The 17,091-nt window shown below is 38.5% G+C and overlaps 1 protein-coding gene across 4 annotated transcripts in view; it reads right to left on the reverse strand.

The window, feature by feature from the left end:
• The window catches only part of Tbc1d5 (TBC1 domain family member 5), a 454,960-nt gene that overhangs the window by 87,830 nt on the left and 350,039 nt on the right, over window positions 1–17,091 (reverse strand). For all 4 annotated transcript variants that reach the window (XM_059244171.1, XM_059244170.1, XM_059244173.1 and 1 more), the window contains one exon: window positions 6,325–6,431. In XM_059244171.1, the coding sequence (XP_059100154.1) occupies window positions 6,325–6,431 (107 nt within the window). The remainder of the gene's footprint in view (window positions 1–6,324; window positions 6,432–17,091) is intronic.

Consider the following 17,091-nt stretch of genomic DNA (forward strand, 5'->3'; position numbering starts at 1 on the left):
TTCTCTCTTCAAAAAATGGAACTGGTCTCAAATTCTTACTGCACAATCTAAATGGCAATAAGTCTTTGTTGTAAGGATAACACTTCCGTGTACAACACAAATAAGAGCACCAAAAATGAAAATTACTTTGCTTATGTTTCTGTATTAGAATTTTATTTGCTAAAGGGTAAAAACAGCTTTTCAAAATTCACAGTTAACTTGAAACAATAGTTTTAAACCTTTATTCCTAGCCCTTAGTGCCTTCAGGAAGGAGAGAACATCTGGTTATTTAAAGAACACAATATGTTCACATTTTCTATGACTTTTGTTTCTAACAGGGTTTAATTTTTTTTTTTTTAAATTTGAACTACTAGCTAGAAAATGTTTTTAATCACTTCTTATTTTTTTCAGACTGCCCTCCTTCTATCCTTCTAACTTCATTTAGTGGATTATGTTTGGAAACCTGCTCACAAGTTCCAGTGCGAATGTGAATCAGAACCAGGGTCTGAACAGCTAAGTTCAGAATCTGCATTTCTATTACATTAACCAGATTCTTTGCTAAGTCATCTTAATTTCCTAACATCTGAAGGTAGAAAAAAGTTTTCAGGGAATTCTGACCCAGCAAATTAAGGAGTTAGATAGTATTTAAGGTCAAGTGGTAGGGTTAATTCATCATAAAAATGGCAGCTAAAATAGATCACTGGCTATAGTTTGTGTATATGTAGATACAAGTTCCATAAATATGCAGGTAAGTGAGTTTTATCTAGATTAGAATCAGTGTGGGGTCCTAGAAGAGACTTGGCCTTCGAAAGAGATAATTTCTTTACCAATCATATGTAGGACACAAAGTGAATTGATGAAAAACGATCAAGAATCATTCCTGACAAGTAACTGACAAAAGTAGGTTATGTATAGGTAAAATAGAAAGTGTTGGTCTGACTCAAACGGGAGGGAACATCCTCACTGAACCTGGAAATTGCTTGTTTTTGGAAAAGTAGAAAAAGGCCTCTTAGGAGGAAGGAAGTAGACACAAGGTCCAGAAGCTACTCTAGCTAGTTTATAGACAGTGTGTAGGCTTGTGGCCTTGACTCTTTCCCAAAGAGTCTACTGGAAAGAGGGAGACAAACTGCTCTGTGTCACTTCAAAGGTCTGCTATGAGGACTACATTAAAGCTCATCCAAGTGTTAGAAAACTACGAATTACAATTCTGCTATTATAGCTTACAGATCTATTATTTCAAACTGCTCAAATGAAAAATCTTTCCAAAGTAAAATCTACCCCATTCATTAAAAAAATTAGAGATTGGTGTCTCAAGCTGTATTTATAGGATATATTCTCAAGACAGCAATATCCATGAAGAAATTAAGGATGATAACGGAGCAAAGTGGTTTTCTGAAGGTGGGCAATGAATTACTAAGGAGTTTTTTGTTGATTTTTTTTTTTTTTGCTGATTTTTATTGAATCTGTCAGCAGCATGCACACTACTGTGACATGAAGTTAGAATAAAGAAAAGTACACTTCATGCTTCCTACTAGCTGACGTCACTCTGATTGCATATTTACTCTGATCTACTTACATGTTTCATTGTTACCATCAAAAATTTTTTTAGATCACTCTGATGTCTAGAGTTTTGGAGACGAGGGCAGAGGCATTAGCTATACTTTTCTTCCCATTTTCCCTTTAGCATAAATGGCCTATTCTGTGACTATAACTGACAGTCATGGCCTGAAAACTGTGCTCTTGTGGGCTTCTATGAAGTACACAGACTAGCAGGTTCTTCCACTTCTGCCGTTGTAGCACAGGGCTGGGTTATATTAATCCATTAGAAATCGGTTCTTTATAGGCAAATGATGATCTAGTTGGGTGGGTCTTCAGAGATAATTCTATTCAACTTCCAAATGTTACAAAAAAAAAATCAAAACTCAATAAACATGTTCCAAACTACTGAGCCTGATCTATGTCACTAACTCAGACTCCCATAGGCACACTACATTGCCAGGGTGGAAATGACCTCTTCGGAAATTTACAGAGTGATGTCAACAAGCCAGCCACGATAATCAATTCACTACACCTTGCTTTGATAGCCACCAGAAAAGCCCTTATGGGTAAAGAGCTTTCTTGACTTTCCCTGCAGATATCAATGTTTCACAAACTTGTTCATGTGAGTTTGTAAACACAGCTTCCCCTTCAGGCCCAGTTTCTTAAGGCTCAGAAACACCAGTTCTGGTCCCACCTTTTGAAATGGTTTTATTGGTAAGACTCTGAATGTAGAGATGAGTAGTTCCCTTTTTAAAGATATTCTATTACTTTTCTCCTTAAACCTGAATCTTAATTTTTAATGCTTGTACAATTTGTTTCATTATATCCTACTGAAACAAGAAGTACTCTACAAAAATCACATAATATGAAAGGGTAGTTAGATTCCATTAATAAACACTGATGGATTTAGTATAAAGAATTCTGAAATTGTGTGAGTGACTCCTAAAAAGATCACTATATTTACCAAAGGAAAATAACTAAGATTGTTAGGATACAATATTCATTTCTTTCTTCACTAAGCTAACCACATACAAATAGGGAATTCAGGCTCAATTTCACCTCAGTCACTTCACCTCAGAAGGGACTCCCAGCCACCTCCTCTTGAGGATGGTAAATATCCTGTGCCACTAGGGAGATGATACACTCACGGTGACTCCAGCCCCTGCCACCCAAGAACCACCTTCAGAAACAAGCTGCTAGATCAGCTGCTAGAATCTTCTAAAGCTACAGGAGGCTTGTTCCTAGGCTCACAAGTTGCACCAATACTAGCTGAATTGGGACCACTTCTGACTTCCCATTTGCACACCAAAACAACTTTCCCGAGACTGAACTCCAAGTACCATTCAACTGGTCCACAATCCTGACAAGCTAGGTTACCAGCAAACAAGGATCAAACACATACTCAGTAAAGGTGAGACCAGACATTTATACCAAGAAGCATCACCAGTGACTTAACTCCAGATGCCTAGGTCCCATCCCCCAAAGAAAAACAACATGAATAACCAGGACAATATATCTCCTCCAGAAATTAGTACCCTCATTATAATGTTCCCTGAATAAAGCAACTTAGTTGATACAAAAAATAATGATTTCAAAATGGCAATTATAATTATGTTTAAGGAACTCAAAAAAGATATGCATAAATACTAGAATGAAGACTATAAAACATAAACAGTGAATGAAATAAACAAAGCTATGAAAATAGAATTTAATAAACAGAATTCCTGCAAAAAAGAAAATCTGAAGTTACAACTGGAAATGAAAATATTAAGTCAATGAAATAAAAAAAAATAAATGGAAAGCCTCACCCATAGAATGGACCAATTGGAATAACAAACAAAGAATATGAAGGTTTGAAGACAAGGTAAAGAAAATGTATAAATCAGCCTAAAAAAATGTTGCATCTGGAAAAAAAAAAAAAACACCGGGAACAGAATATGGAGGAACACTGGTACACTATAAAAAGAACAAACACAATATGAATCATAGGTACAGAAGAAGGAGAAGAAACCCAGGTCAAAGGCATAGAAAATATTTTCAAGAAAATCATAGAAGAAAATTTCTCAAAAGAATATCTACCAAGGTATAAGAGTCATACAGAATACCAAGAAAACAGGAACAGAAATGAAATTCCATGTCACATGATAATCAAAACACTAACTGCACAGAACAAAGAAAGGGTATTCAAGCTGCTAGAGAGAACGATTCAAGGCGGGCTGATTAAAATAACACCTGCAGACTGCTTTGAACACCAGAACAGTCTGGACTGATGCTCTACACATTCTGAAAGATAACTTAGCAAAATTATCAGTTATAACAGAAGAAGAAGACTTTTCATCATAAAAACAGTTTTCTAGGAATTTATGTCCTTTAAGCCAACTCTATAGACAATACTGGATGGATGTTTTGGTCTGGAAAGAAAGTTATACAAACCTAAGAAGGTAAAGGGAATAAACAACTACAGAACAGTTCATCAAAAAAGGTCTAAGAAAATAACACCACCACAACAAAATAACCCCCAATATTAAGTCTCAATTTTTCAACAAAGAGACACATACTAACAGAATTCACAAGAAAAACAGGACACATCTTTTTGGTGCTTCCAAGAAACACACCTCACTACACCAACAGATACCACCTTCAGGTGAAAAGATAGAGGAAATATTTTTTGTCCAAGCAAATTGAACTAAGAAACAGCAAGTGTAGCTATTTTAATATCTGGCAAAATAGACTTTAAACAAAAACTAGTCAGGAGAGATAAGGAAGGATACTGCACATTCATTCAGGGAAAAAATGAACCAAGAGGATATTAAATTTCTAAACATTTATGCACCAATCAGGGGGTGCCCATTTTCATAAAAGAAATACTAATAGATATAAAACCACAGATTGACTCCAATCAGGTGATGGTAGGTAACTTCAATGCCCACTCTTTCCAACAGACAGGTCATTCAGACAAAAATAAAACAGAGAAAACTTGGAGTCAAATGACCCATAAATCTAACAGACATCTAGGAACATTGTACCCCCAAACTAAATATTGTACTTTCTTCACTGTAGCCCATGGAACTGTCTTCAAAACTGATCACCTATTACAACCTAGAGCAAGTCTCCACAAGTATAGGAAAGCTGAAATAATACCCTGCATTCTACCTGAGCACATCGGAACAGAGCTGGATGTCACCAGCAACAGAAATGACAGGAAGTGCACAAACTTCTGGAAACTGAGTAACACATTACTCAATGAAAATTAGGGCAAGGGAGAAATTAGGAAAAAAATTTAAAAATTCTTAGAATTAAATGAAAATGAAAGCACAACATACCAAAATATATGGGGCACAATGACAGCAGTTGTGCTGGCTGATTTAATGTCTATTTGACACAAGCTGGAGTCATTTTGGAAGAGGGAACCTCAATTGAGAAAATGTTCTCACCAGACTGGCCTGTAGGCAAGCCTGTAGTTCATGTTCTTGGTTGTGACAGGTGGGCCAAACTCAGGCCCTAGTGCGGATAAATCAGTCAACAGCACTCTTCAGTGGTCTCTGCTTCAGCTCCTGCCTCTGTAGTACCGCCTTCACTTCCTAACCTGTCTTCCCTGGATGCTTAACTACAAGCTATAAAATGAATAAATCCTTTCCTTCCCACACTGCTTTTCGTCATGGTGTTTTATCACAGCAATAGAAAGCTGACCAATACAGCAGTCCTGAGAGGAAACTTAATAGCACTAAGTAACTACATTAAAACTGAGATCTTGTTGGGCGGTGGTGGCACACGCCTTTAATAATCCCAGCACTCGGCAGGCAGAGGCAGGTAGATCTCTGTGAGTTCGAGGCCAGCCTGGACTACAGAGCGAGATCCAGGACAGGCACCAAAACAACACAGAGAAACCCTGTCTCGGAAAACCAAAAAAAAAAAAAAAAAAAAAAACACCCAAAAAAACTTGGACACTCAAGATGAACAGGCAGAGCTTTGGCAACAGAACTCACAGACAGACTGACTGACTCAGAGACAGTCTGACAACTGCCAACATGACTGTTGGGAGAGTTCCCAAAGAGCCAAAGGCTGTGATTACCATCCAATGCCTGGCATTCTGATACTTGCATTTGAAGCTTTCTCTCTTACTCTTCATCCAATATTTTTGTTTGGCTCAAAAACAGCAAGTATTCACAATTTTTTTTTAGATCATTAAATGTTCTTATTTTCAAGAAATACAACGTTAGTTGTAAAAGAGCACACTTTTTTTGTGTGAAGTATGAAGAAAATTTTGATGAATTGCTTTACACTCAAATAAAAAAAATCAGTGTTAAGGTATGTCTGAATTTTTATTAGGTTACTTGTAAGGTACAAAATAGGGTAATATATATATATATAGTATATATACACTATATACTATATATACATATATATTCATATCACAGTTCAGTGTTCCATTTTGTGATAAATTCATACAGGCCTACTCCTTAGTATAGCTCTTTTTTCCTTGATATTTATATGGCCCAGAAGCCCTACTTGAATAAGTCATCCCCTGTGAGGGGATCAAAAATAGTGAAGTCTGGCTGTAAGAAGCAGTTGTGTAACTATTTCCTTAAACTAACAGGAAGGCAGGAGGTGAATACAACCTGCTGAGGAACAGGAGCACAGGCTGGGTGCAGTTTCTCAGGACAACGCCCACAGAATTCACCTGCTAACATGCTGACCAATGACATATGTGAACTCTGGCTTACAACTTCTAACAATCTTCAGGAATACATAAGATGGAGAACTCCATTCTTCACACAACTTAAAATCTTCCCCAAGAAAGCTTACCTTTGGGTCTCTAAGGAACAGAGCTTTAAGAATCAGTGAGTGTATGTCCCCGATGAGTGGATAATGCATCAGAAGGCCAAGACAGGTCTGGTAGTTACTGGAAATCACTAAATAAGAGGGAAAAAGGATTCAGATACAATACTGTTTATATGATGAATATAAGAAAATAACAGAACCAAAGCAAGTGATGCAATAATTCAAGTGATCGGACTAAAGTCTGTCCTGAGAGGAGTTCTTCCTCAAATGCCCTCTGTATCAGTGCGTTTCAGCTACAATCTAACACACTAGTGCTCCCCGCAGGGTGTGGCAGGAGGAAGAGGCACAGACACACTCCTGGGGCTCTGCATCATAAACACATTCTTAGATGCTTGAATATCTATCGCTACATATTGCTACCTTTAGCTTTGCTGCTGAGAAATTAGTAACAAAAACCTTATAAGTGGGGAAGCAGTTAAAAATTCTAATAAAATAGTACTTACCTTGGTCACTATGCTTCATAATTTACATCATACTCATTCTTTTATATATGTATCACATAATTCAAAATTAAAAATACAATTTTCTACAATTATTGGTTTTTCTGAAAGTAAAAAGAAATTATTGGAGGAGAAAAGTAAAAAATCTTCCTTGATCAGCTTTTATTCTGCAGACTGTTTTCAAATTAACCATTATGGGTTCAATTAAACATCTCTTTTAAGACAGGTCTGTGTAAACTATCCTATTTCTTGGTAACCTATCTGTCACAGTAGTCACAGTTGGGCCCATGAATGACACTTGTTTTGTGAGCCAGTGATTGCTTCTGCAACACTGACTGTGAGGAAACTTTACAGTTACAACTTCCTATAGTTGTAACCAAATCTTGTTCATTAATAAATTACTTGAAAAATGTCCCACAGGAAAACAACTGTGATTTAAGGGAAATAAGACAAATAAAATGTTGATTGTAATCAGAAAAATCTTGATTCTTAGATTTTTTTTTTCCCTACTGCTGGATGCAAGAGGCCATGGGAATATACAGCAGGTGACAACTAGATGAGGACTCTCTGTTGGGGAGCCCCACCAGGCAAAGTCCGGGGGTCACTGGCTGTGGAAACTGGTTATTTTCTGTCTCTAACTTTCTCGTGTGCCACCACTTATCTTCCTAAAAAGAACAGCCGTGGTGTTCCAGCCCCATGGTAGTGTGTTTTACATCTTTCGGCGCACATACTACTGTGGATGGTCAGGAAGATGATTTCTGCTTAAACTGTATAATTCTAATAATACCAGAATATTTTTCATAACGGACACAGGAACACAACAGTCACAAAGACAGCTAATTTTAGATTTCAGAACAAATTCAAAACAGACTAGCTGAGACTATACAAAGATAAGTTCCCAGGCGTTTATTGCTAAATCAAGATCAGCACTGAAGCAACTTCGGTAGACGTACCCTCTGCAGTAATTCTCTTTCTGCACGTACCCCAACCACTCAAGGTTCAGCCAACTACTGTTATTGTTAAGTCCTGAATTTCAATGTCATTCTCTGTCTGCCAACATTCTCTGAATGCCAACCACTCAGGCTATGTGCTTGGCCAAGCTTTATTCACTGGCTAGTCAATGAGACCTTCCTAGCCTGAGAAAAACTGTGTGGCTTATCATGTGTTATGAGAATGGGTCAGACTCTGAAAATGTAACATATAATTGTCCAGAGTTTGGCTGTGGTAGGGAGAGTAAGGTGAGAGAGTGAGTGAGTAAACAGTGAGTGAATGATGTAGAAGAAGTGTGTGTGTGTGTGTGTGTGTGTGTGTGTGTGTGTGTGTGTGTGTGCACTGAAAGAGAGATGTGTGTGGAGATTTGTAACTGTGAGGAGACAAGGAAGATGAAGCTGTATAAAAAGAGGTGTGTATGTAGGGCAGAGATGTATGTGTAGAGGAGAGTGAATGAGTGAGAGAATGAATGAGTAAAGAGTGAGTGAATGATGTAGCGGTGTGTGAAGGAATGTGGCAGAGTAGAGAGAGGAAATGTGTATAGAAGAGAGATGTGGAGCTATATAAGAAAAGAGATGTAACTATATATAGAAATACATGGCTGTGCAGGAGAGAGATGTATGCATGTAAAGAGATACAGCTGTGTGGAGACAGAGAGACTGTCAGAGAGAGGACTTTTTAAGATGAAGTAAAAGCGCAAGTTACCACCAGAAAGTGTATGTGTTTCCTTATTTTTCCCCTTAAAGATAAAAGGTCTATCCCTCAAACAAGAATTTTTCCTAAGCCCTTGCTGCATTCGTGGGTTTTTTTGCATACCATGGGTAGCTGGAAAAGCTACTTCTCGAGGAATCTCTACACCATGCCCCTCCTGTGAGTACTATGGAAAGGAGACTAGATCGGGCAAAATGAATAATTATAAACTATGTAGGGAACTACTTTATCATCTTCACTTCCATTGCTGATCTGACAGCTTGTAATTTCACACATCTGGTTTCATTTGTAAAGCACTCACTTACCATACCTGCTCTCTCTCCAACTCCTATTTGTTCATTTCTCCATAGTCCCACTCAGCTCCCTGCTGTCATTTTTTCTCTAGAAATTAAAAAAGCTAGGACATCATGGTATAATGTTTTAATGTACAGTCTTCATTTAAAGTGAAGAAGTTAAAAAAACAGGTAATTAAGTGATCTGGTAATTCAAAAAGTTATTCTCTCAAATGCTCTATTGATACTCAATTTTAGTACCTGCCCAGGAAATAACTTTTACATATCTTGTAGGAGAGGCAGAGAGTTCCGTGGAATGTATTTTGGCTGCAGTGCTCAAATCTGAATCTGAGGGTCCTATCTGAGTCTTCCTTACAGTTGCCTAAAGTGACACTCAAGTCTGTTTGGCAACCTCTATAACATAAAGTTTAGTCTTCTAAACAACCATACAGTTTTAGAAAACTGATTGCATCATCCCATGCAATGACTCGTTAAGTGCCTGTTCTGAAATGGTCCCATGCTAAGCCAGAATATAGAGGTCAACAAGGAAGAAGTCCTTGTTCTGGAGACAATCCAAGGTGCAAAGCCAACGGCGATTCCACCAAGATGATGAATCCTAATGGCTTTGGGCAAGAACTAAGGCTTAGAACTTTATGTGCCTTATCTCATGTTATTATAAGCACAGGGTATTTTTCCTTGTACTACACATGCAAAGAATGATACTTTGAGAGGGTAAATCACTTGCTCAAATCACACAGTGATTCCTTGGTGTAGCATGATTTGAAATTCAAGATCTGTACTATCCATGTAGTTCTATAAAGCTGTTTTAAAAAAAATACCGCTTTGAAATCGAGTGACACAATGGATACAAATGTCAACACTAAGTCCTTTAACATCATTACTCGATACAGCAGGTTAGGTACCTGGAAGGTCAGCCTTACTGAGTCTGTAGAATAGCTGGGTACAACTGGACCTTATTTGGAAGGACCAGCACATAATACTGTCACCATGACTTGGAAGTTATGAGAATCTACAAAGTGTAGAAGGCATGACAACAATGTGTTAAGAAGAAGCTAACAACATTCGCTTGCATCTATTCACAGACATCTCACTGGATTAACATTTCCTGAGCATCTATTACATGCCAGATACTCAGACTATTGAGATACCAAAACTAAGGATGTAATAGCAGGTAAGCCTGAATCCTGTGCTTTCAACTAATACCATCTTCAAGTTACTACTGAAAAACTTGGACTTTTAGAGCACTTTTAATCTTCAATTACATTAAATTAAGTCCCCCTTGGGTAACTATGCCCAATTTAGGGTATGTAGAAAAACTATAGAAGCTTGTTTAAAAACAAGGTAGCAGGGATCTGACAACACTGAAGTTTAGATTTGCTCCATCTCTACCTGCTCCTTCCCTAGCTCTCATGTTCCTTCCTTCCTTTTTATAGTAGGTGGAGTTGAACCTAGGACCTCACAAATGCTAGGCAAACACTCTACCACTGAACTACACCCCCAGAGGTTTTGCTCGTTATAGGCAATTTTTGTTTAATATATAAAATGAATGCAGTACTGTTCCTATCCAATGCTTGTTTTACTAAAGCAGGTAGTAGTGACATGGCAAACACTGGTTATTTTTAACCTTCCCTGAATTAGCTCTTCTGATCGTCACTTCAATGTTGTGCTTTTAAAGCACAATGAAGCATAAACACAGTTTGTTCAAAGGCACTCACTATACTTTTTATTTATTTATTTTCCAGTTTTTTTTTGTTTATGTTTTTGCCATATCATTAACCAGCTTTGACCAGCCTGTCCTTAAAAATCACAGAAACCCTCATGTTTAGGCCTTTGGAGTGTTAGGATTAAAGGTATGCATCACCATACCTGGCCACAAAAAGGCTCTATCTGGGGTTGGGGATTTAGCTCAGTGGTAGAGTGCTTGCCTAGCAAGCGCAAGGCCCTGGGTTCGGTCCTCAGCTCCAAAGGAAAAAAAATAAGGCTCTTTCTGTATGCACATTGGTCTTGAAAAGCCACCAAGGGCTTTCCTGTCCAGAACTCTTGAACCTAAATCTCTTCTAATAGTATAAAGACTTCTTTGAGTAACTGCCAGTAACACCTAAGAAGCCCCTGTTACTTTTTTGTGTAGTTTCCCTGTCACCCTTGTGCCTGGCACCTGTGCAGTAAGTGTGACCCAGGCTGTCACCCTTGTGCCTGGCACCTGTGCAGTAAGTGTGACCCAGGCTGTCACCCTTGTGCCTGGCACCTGTGCAGTAATGTGACCCAGGGTATGACTCCTTGATGTTCTTGAGTGAACTCAGGGTTGGAGAGTCTCTCTCTTTGTGCCTCAGCAAATGACAAGGAAGAGTCTATCTAAGGGTTTCTATGCGAGTGGCACAGATGCTGGGGTACATCTGCCCTCCCTCCCTCAATGTCTCTAACAAGCAGTACCAGCTCCACATGGACTAAAGCTGACTGATCTGTCTCTACTTTTAAATGGCCCACAACTATTGCAAAGTGATCTGAAGGAATTGGTCTGTATAGTTTTCCAGGAGAAATAATAACAAAATGTAGTCAAATCAGTAAATATAAGCAGAGATGGGACTACATTGAGAAATCTGAAAGCAACATAAATAAATACATTATGTATAGCTCACTGTTGGCTACCTATAACTAACATTTACGAATATTTTTCTCCAAATTATTTAATTTTATATGGAGATACAATTTCTCAGAGTAACAAGGCAAATGGAAGATTACCAAAAAATGGAACAACTTCCTTTAATGTCCTTCAAATAAAAACAACAGCTATGCCCTCTCAGATACTAGCAGCATGACCAGAAACTTGCAATATACTGTATAGCCATCCCATAAGACCCCCACTCCCTGCTAAGAAAAGCAATCCGTCCATGCACTCCCTTCTACAGATGAAGACATGCATGGTGGTGCAAAGCAGACAACAATTTTCCCCAGGCCAAGGGCTCCTGAAAGTCAGTTGAGATGAAAGCCTTGGCTTTCACCAGTGTCTAATGTCTTCCTCCATTTTAGCAGACAGCATTATGACAAGGGTGTCTATATACAGAAGGAAAAGAAGATACATTGCAGATGGCTTCTAAAAACTGTGTTTCAACCTCAGAGAAGACACAAATAGACACTAAAACATGTCCTTAACATATAAGCCAGGTGCAGTAAGTATTTGGAAATGGGCATAAGTTTTTATACTTATATATGGATTTGGCATACAGAACAAATAATCAAAGGCTTCATATAAAATTAAAAACAATGGGGACTGGAGAGATGTCTCAGTAGTTAAGAGCACTTCCTGCTAGTGCAGTAGACTCCACTTTTATTCCCAGTGCCCACAGTAGGTGGCTTGCAAACACTTGTAACTCTAGCTCCATGGGATCTACTGCCTCTGGTCTCTGTACTCAGGTACACACACACACACACACATACAATTGGATAAGGAAACCTGAAGGCTCATTCATAATTCATTACACAATAATGCCAATATGTAAGTGCCTTGTAAGGCACCTGGCATGCAAAAGACATCCAATGAATGCTACACACTCTAAAAAAAATATTTATGAGGGCTTACCACATGCATAGAAAAAAAATACACAGCTGGAGCAAAAAAGTCTTCTATGATATAAAGACCTTAACCATTCCGACTTTTCTACTATAATATCATAATATACAAAATGGGATTTCAAATGAACCAGAAAACAAGGGTTCCTTTGCTGTTACTACTTTTCAAGTTTAATACAATTCAACAGAATTTACTCTAACTAGAGAACAGAGAAAAGCATGAGCTCTATATTCCAGAAGATCTGATTTAAAATGTGCAACACTGCCAACTGTAAGGCCCATCCAAATATGGAAGGTCAGGGCTTAGGGTGTGTGCACTGCCCAAGCAAAGCCAGCTAGTTCCAGGAGTGGCTCTGGTACCTGATAAAATTCTGATGTTGGTTAACTTCACATAGCTCATTTTTTTCTCCACCTTCCCTTTTAAAGATTTTATTTCTAAATTATGTTTAAGTGGCAAGTGTGTGTCTATAAGAATATACATGAGTATAGTTGTCTACAGAGTCCAGAAGAGGGCACTGGATCTCCTACAGGCAGATGGGAACCATTTATGGAGAGGAGGCAACTGAATTCCCATCCTCTGCAAGGGTAGTGGGTACTCTGAGCCACTGTTTCTCTATCTTCTTACTTCATTAGCCATTAAAAGAATAAAATGTTTTATTTCAAATACTGAGTTCAATCCTAAAAATAGTCTTAAATTTTTCTTCATATTCCACTGGAAGTGAAGAATAGTGTTTGCAGCAAAGAACATTGCTGGTAATGGTGTAAGGGTTGGGATAACTCCTTAAATAGAAATCTGAGGTGGGCAAGGGCTTCCACCAACACCTGGAGGCAAACAGAGGTGTAATGCTGAGTGGACACTGGGTGTTGAGGTGAAATGATGTGAAAGTATTACTGTACATGGTGGACATAGAGATGTCCTCCAGAAAGATGGGGACAAAGATAAACAAACTGTGGTACATACATCAGCAGCTAACAGTATTATTTAGCATTGGGGACTGAACCTGGCACCTTGTACATGTTAGGGAAGTGCAAACTAGAGGGACTTAAATGCATATTACTAAATTAAGCCATTCCGGAAAGTTCCACAATGTATTACCTTAGATATATGACATTCCAAAAAAAACAATGAAGACAGTACAAGGATCAAAAGTTTCTAAGACCTTTCAGGAGAGAGGGATGAATAGGCAGACCACACAGGAATTTTATGGTAGTAAAAATCCATGACTTCCTAATGGTGGAAATCTATATAGTGGCTAGACTATAAAAGGTCCATATAAAAAGGCTTGGTTTAACCAGGTGGTGGTGGTGCATGCCTTTAATCCCAGCACTTGGGAGGTAGAGACAAGTGGATCTCTGTGAGTTTGAGGCCAGCCTGGTCTACAGAGAGAATTCCAGGACAGTCAAGCCTTCACAGACTTCAAGGCTTTGTTCTCGAAAAACCAAAAACCAAAACAACAACAAAAAAAGAGGCTTAGTTTCAGTAATAGCAGTATTGGGAGATGCAATGAGATAGTCTGGTGGGAGGTCATGAGATCAAGGAGTTATAGCCTTGAATGAGACCTTGGTGGTTTGAATGAGAATGACCTTCATCAGTTCATTTGAATGCTTGGTTCCCAGTTAATAGAACTGTTTGGGAAAGATTAGGAGGCATGGCCTTGTTGGAGTTGATGTGCTCTAGTTGAAGGTGTGTCACTGGGGGTGGGTTTTCAAGTTCAAAAGCCCAGACTCAGTCTTATTCATCTGTTTTTGTCTGAGGATGGGGATGTAAAGCTTTCAGTACTGCTCCAGCACCATGCCTGTCTGCTTCCCACCATGATGACCATGGACCATCTAAAACTGTAAGCAAGCTCACAATTAAATGTTTCCCTAGGTAAGAGTTGCCTGGGTCATGATGTCTCCTAACAATAGAACAGTGACTAAGACAGACTGTGGGACTTAGCCTGTCTTGCCCACTTTCTCTCTCTCCCCTTCTTGGCTCCTGATAGCACACTTTTGTCTCTTCACTTGCTTCTGTCATTAGGTTCCAGTATGATAAATCATTGGTACTTCCTGACCTTGAACTTGAACCTCTAGAACTGTGAGCCAAAATAAAACTTCTGTTTATCCAAGTACCCCATGTTAGGTGTTCATGAATGACTCCTAAAGTCAACTATGGATTTAGGGTGATGATGACCAGTCAATGTCAGTTTAGAGATTCTAAGGAATGCATTGCAGATGTGGGATGTTGATGGCAGAGGAAGCTTCAGGTGTGTTTTAGAGGCAGAAGGTCAATGAGTACTGTAGTTTCTGTCTTTTGCTATGAACTAAAACCTCTGTGGGATGTCATTCTGTATGCTGTGAATATGTGTTGCTCTGATTGGTTGATAAATAAAACACTGACTGACAGTAGCCAGGCAGGAAGTATAGGCGGGCAAGCAGACGAACAGAATGCTGGAAAGAGGAAGGACAGAGTCAGGAGTCAGCAGACAGACACAGAGGAAGCAAGATGACACGGCAGAATTGAGAAAAGTTACCAATCCATGTGACTAAACATAGATAAGAATTATGGGTTAATTTAAGTGTAAGAGCTAGTCAGTAATAAGCCTGAGCTAATGGCCAAGCAGTTATAATTAATATAAGCCTCTGTGTATTTACTTGGGATTAAGCAGGTTTGGGATGTGAGTGGGAGAGATTTGTCCCAACTACCGGCTGGCTGGGACACAGAAAAACTTCCGACTACATAAATCCATGAAGCCAGCTGATGAGTCACTCAGGCTGAAATTGCAAGCTTTAGATTTAGTGAGAGACCCTGTCTCGAAAAAAGTAGAAAAGCCACTGACTAAAACATACAATCTTAACATCTTGCCTCCATATTGGCAAGTATACTAACACACGTGTGCACACACAATACAAACATGCATTAAAACAGATAATTTGTTATTATGCTATATTAGAGAAATTCTCAAAGATTGTTAAGCTAAACTACAAAGTGATATAAATGATATTAGTAACTGAGAGGTTACATTAGTCTATACCTGATGTAGTTATTATATTTTATGTTAGAGGGGAGAGAGCTAGAGTCAGGGAATACTTAAACATTCCTTCAAAAATAAGAACTGAGATTTGTGCTTTGACAAGCTTTGACATGCATTGCCATGTAGTTTTAGAGCCTTTATTTTTAATCACTGAGGTTCCTAAAGGTTTTCTAGAAAAGACAAATTCAATCTGTAGTTGAAATTCTGCAGCTACAGTATGATGTTGAACATGCTGTTAAATGGAAAACACAGAAGCAGAAACTGTGGGGTAGGGCAGATGGAAACACTGGCATACAGACAGCTAGTGGCTCAGGAGAAAGCAGAAAGCCAGCACACAATAAAAAAGAATAGCATGTCAGACCCAAAGAACGCAACTGCCACACACGGCAAGCCAGGGAATGGCTACAGAAAACAGGGACCTTAGAGTATTTTAACACATTTCAGTATGGTCTTCTGACTGAAAAAAAAAAAAACACCAAAAAACAAAAAACAAAAAACAAAACAAGTCAAGGAATGGAGCTCAAAGGTCCAAACATAAGGAAATAATGAGACTAGAATGATAGTTACCTGATTTAATGAATACATATAATATGCATATACTGAAATACCACACTTCACTCTAGTGTGTGTGCGTGTGTGTGCACACACACGTGTATATTAGGTATTTATTAAAAAGAAAAATGGAATTTAAACTATAAAACTAGCCACCACCTCCATCAGCAAAAACAAAAGCAGAAAAAAAGTGGAAGTGATAAGAAAGAAACTTTTCCAGGTACAAAAAGTTCAGAGAGAAAAAATCAATTACATCAGACACAATTGAGAGACTTCCTGACTAAGAAAATCAACAGGCAGTAAGAAGGGCAAGGTAGAACACACCATGGTTCTAGCACTTTGGAGGCTGAAGCAGGATTCCCAGTCTCAGACCTGATCTCAGAAAAACAAAACAACACAAAATATCTAAAGTCAAATAGAATATGAGACAAATGAGAGGTATTTTTACATTGTAAATTAGAAACAAAGATATATTTATACCAAGGTCTGGTAAATAGTAGTAACTTGGTAAACATGTGTTGAAATACTGGTTATTTGAATAAATGCTGATTAAAAATCACTTTCCTGGTTATTTACTTTGTGCCTTAGTCTTTAATTATTATTTTTTTCTTTATCTTCTTTTCCTATTATGATTCTCGGTGAGGTATCCACAGAGAACCAAATAAAAATCTAATCTTCAACTTAATTTTCTTAGTGACTTCCTTCCCTTCACTAACTTGTCCATATCAGCTAAATCAACAAGTGCTCTGTTTCCTCTTGTGTGGCCACAGTTTTCTACGCTTTATTTTCCCCGTCCTGGTCCCAACCTCTTGGTACTGTAATTTCTTTGCAGTCATTTCTTGGCTGTGCTTCAGTCTTTATATGTCCCAAACTAGTCTCTTAAACCGCACCCCATGGCCTCTACCTTGACGGTCACCCTCACTCATTTGAAGGTGGGCCTAACTAGAAGTCTGTAAACCATCTACCACTTTCAGTCTTCTGGGACTGTTGAGCACAGCTGGGGATGTGTGCTGTATCTCTGACTCATCTCAGCTATCCCAGGGCTCATCTTGCCAGCCACACTCACTCTGGCTATCAAGCACCTACCCCTGTTCTTTCTCTTCCACAGCACATGAGCTTCTTCTTCCACTATGGGATTTTCCTCATTTTCTGTTTTCTGCCCCT

The sequence above is a fragment of the Peromyscus eremicus genome, chromosome 16_21, assembly GCF_949786415.1.
Source record: "Peromyscus eremicus chromosome 16_21, PerEre_H2_v1, whole genome shotgun sequence".
NCBI lineage: Eukaryota > Metazoa > Chordata > Mammalia > Rodentia > Cricetidae > Peromyscus > Peromyscus eremicus.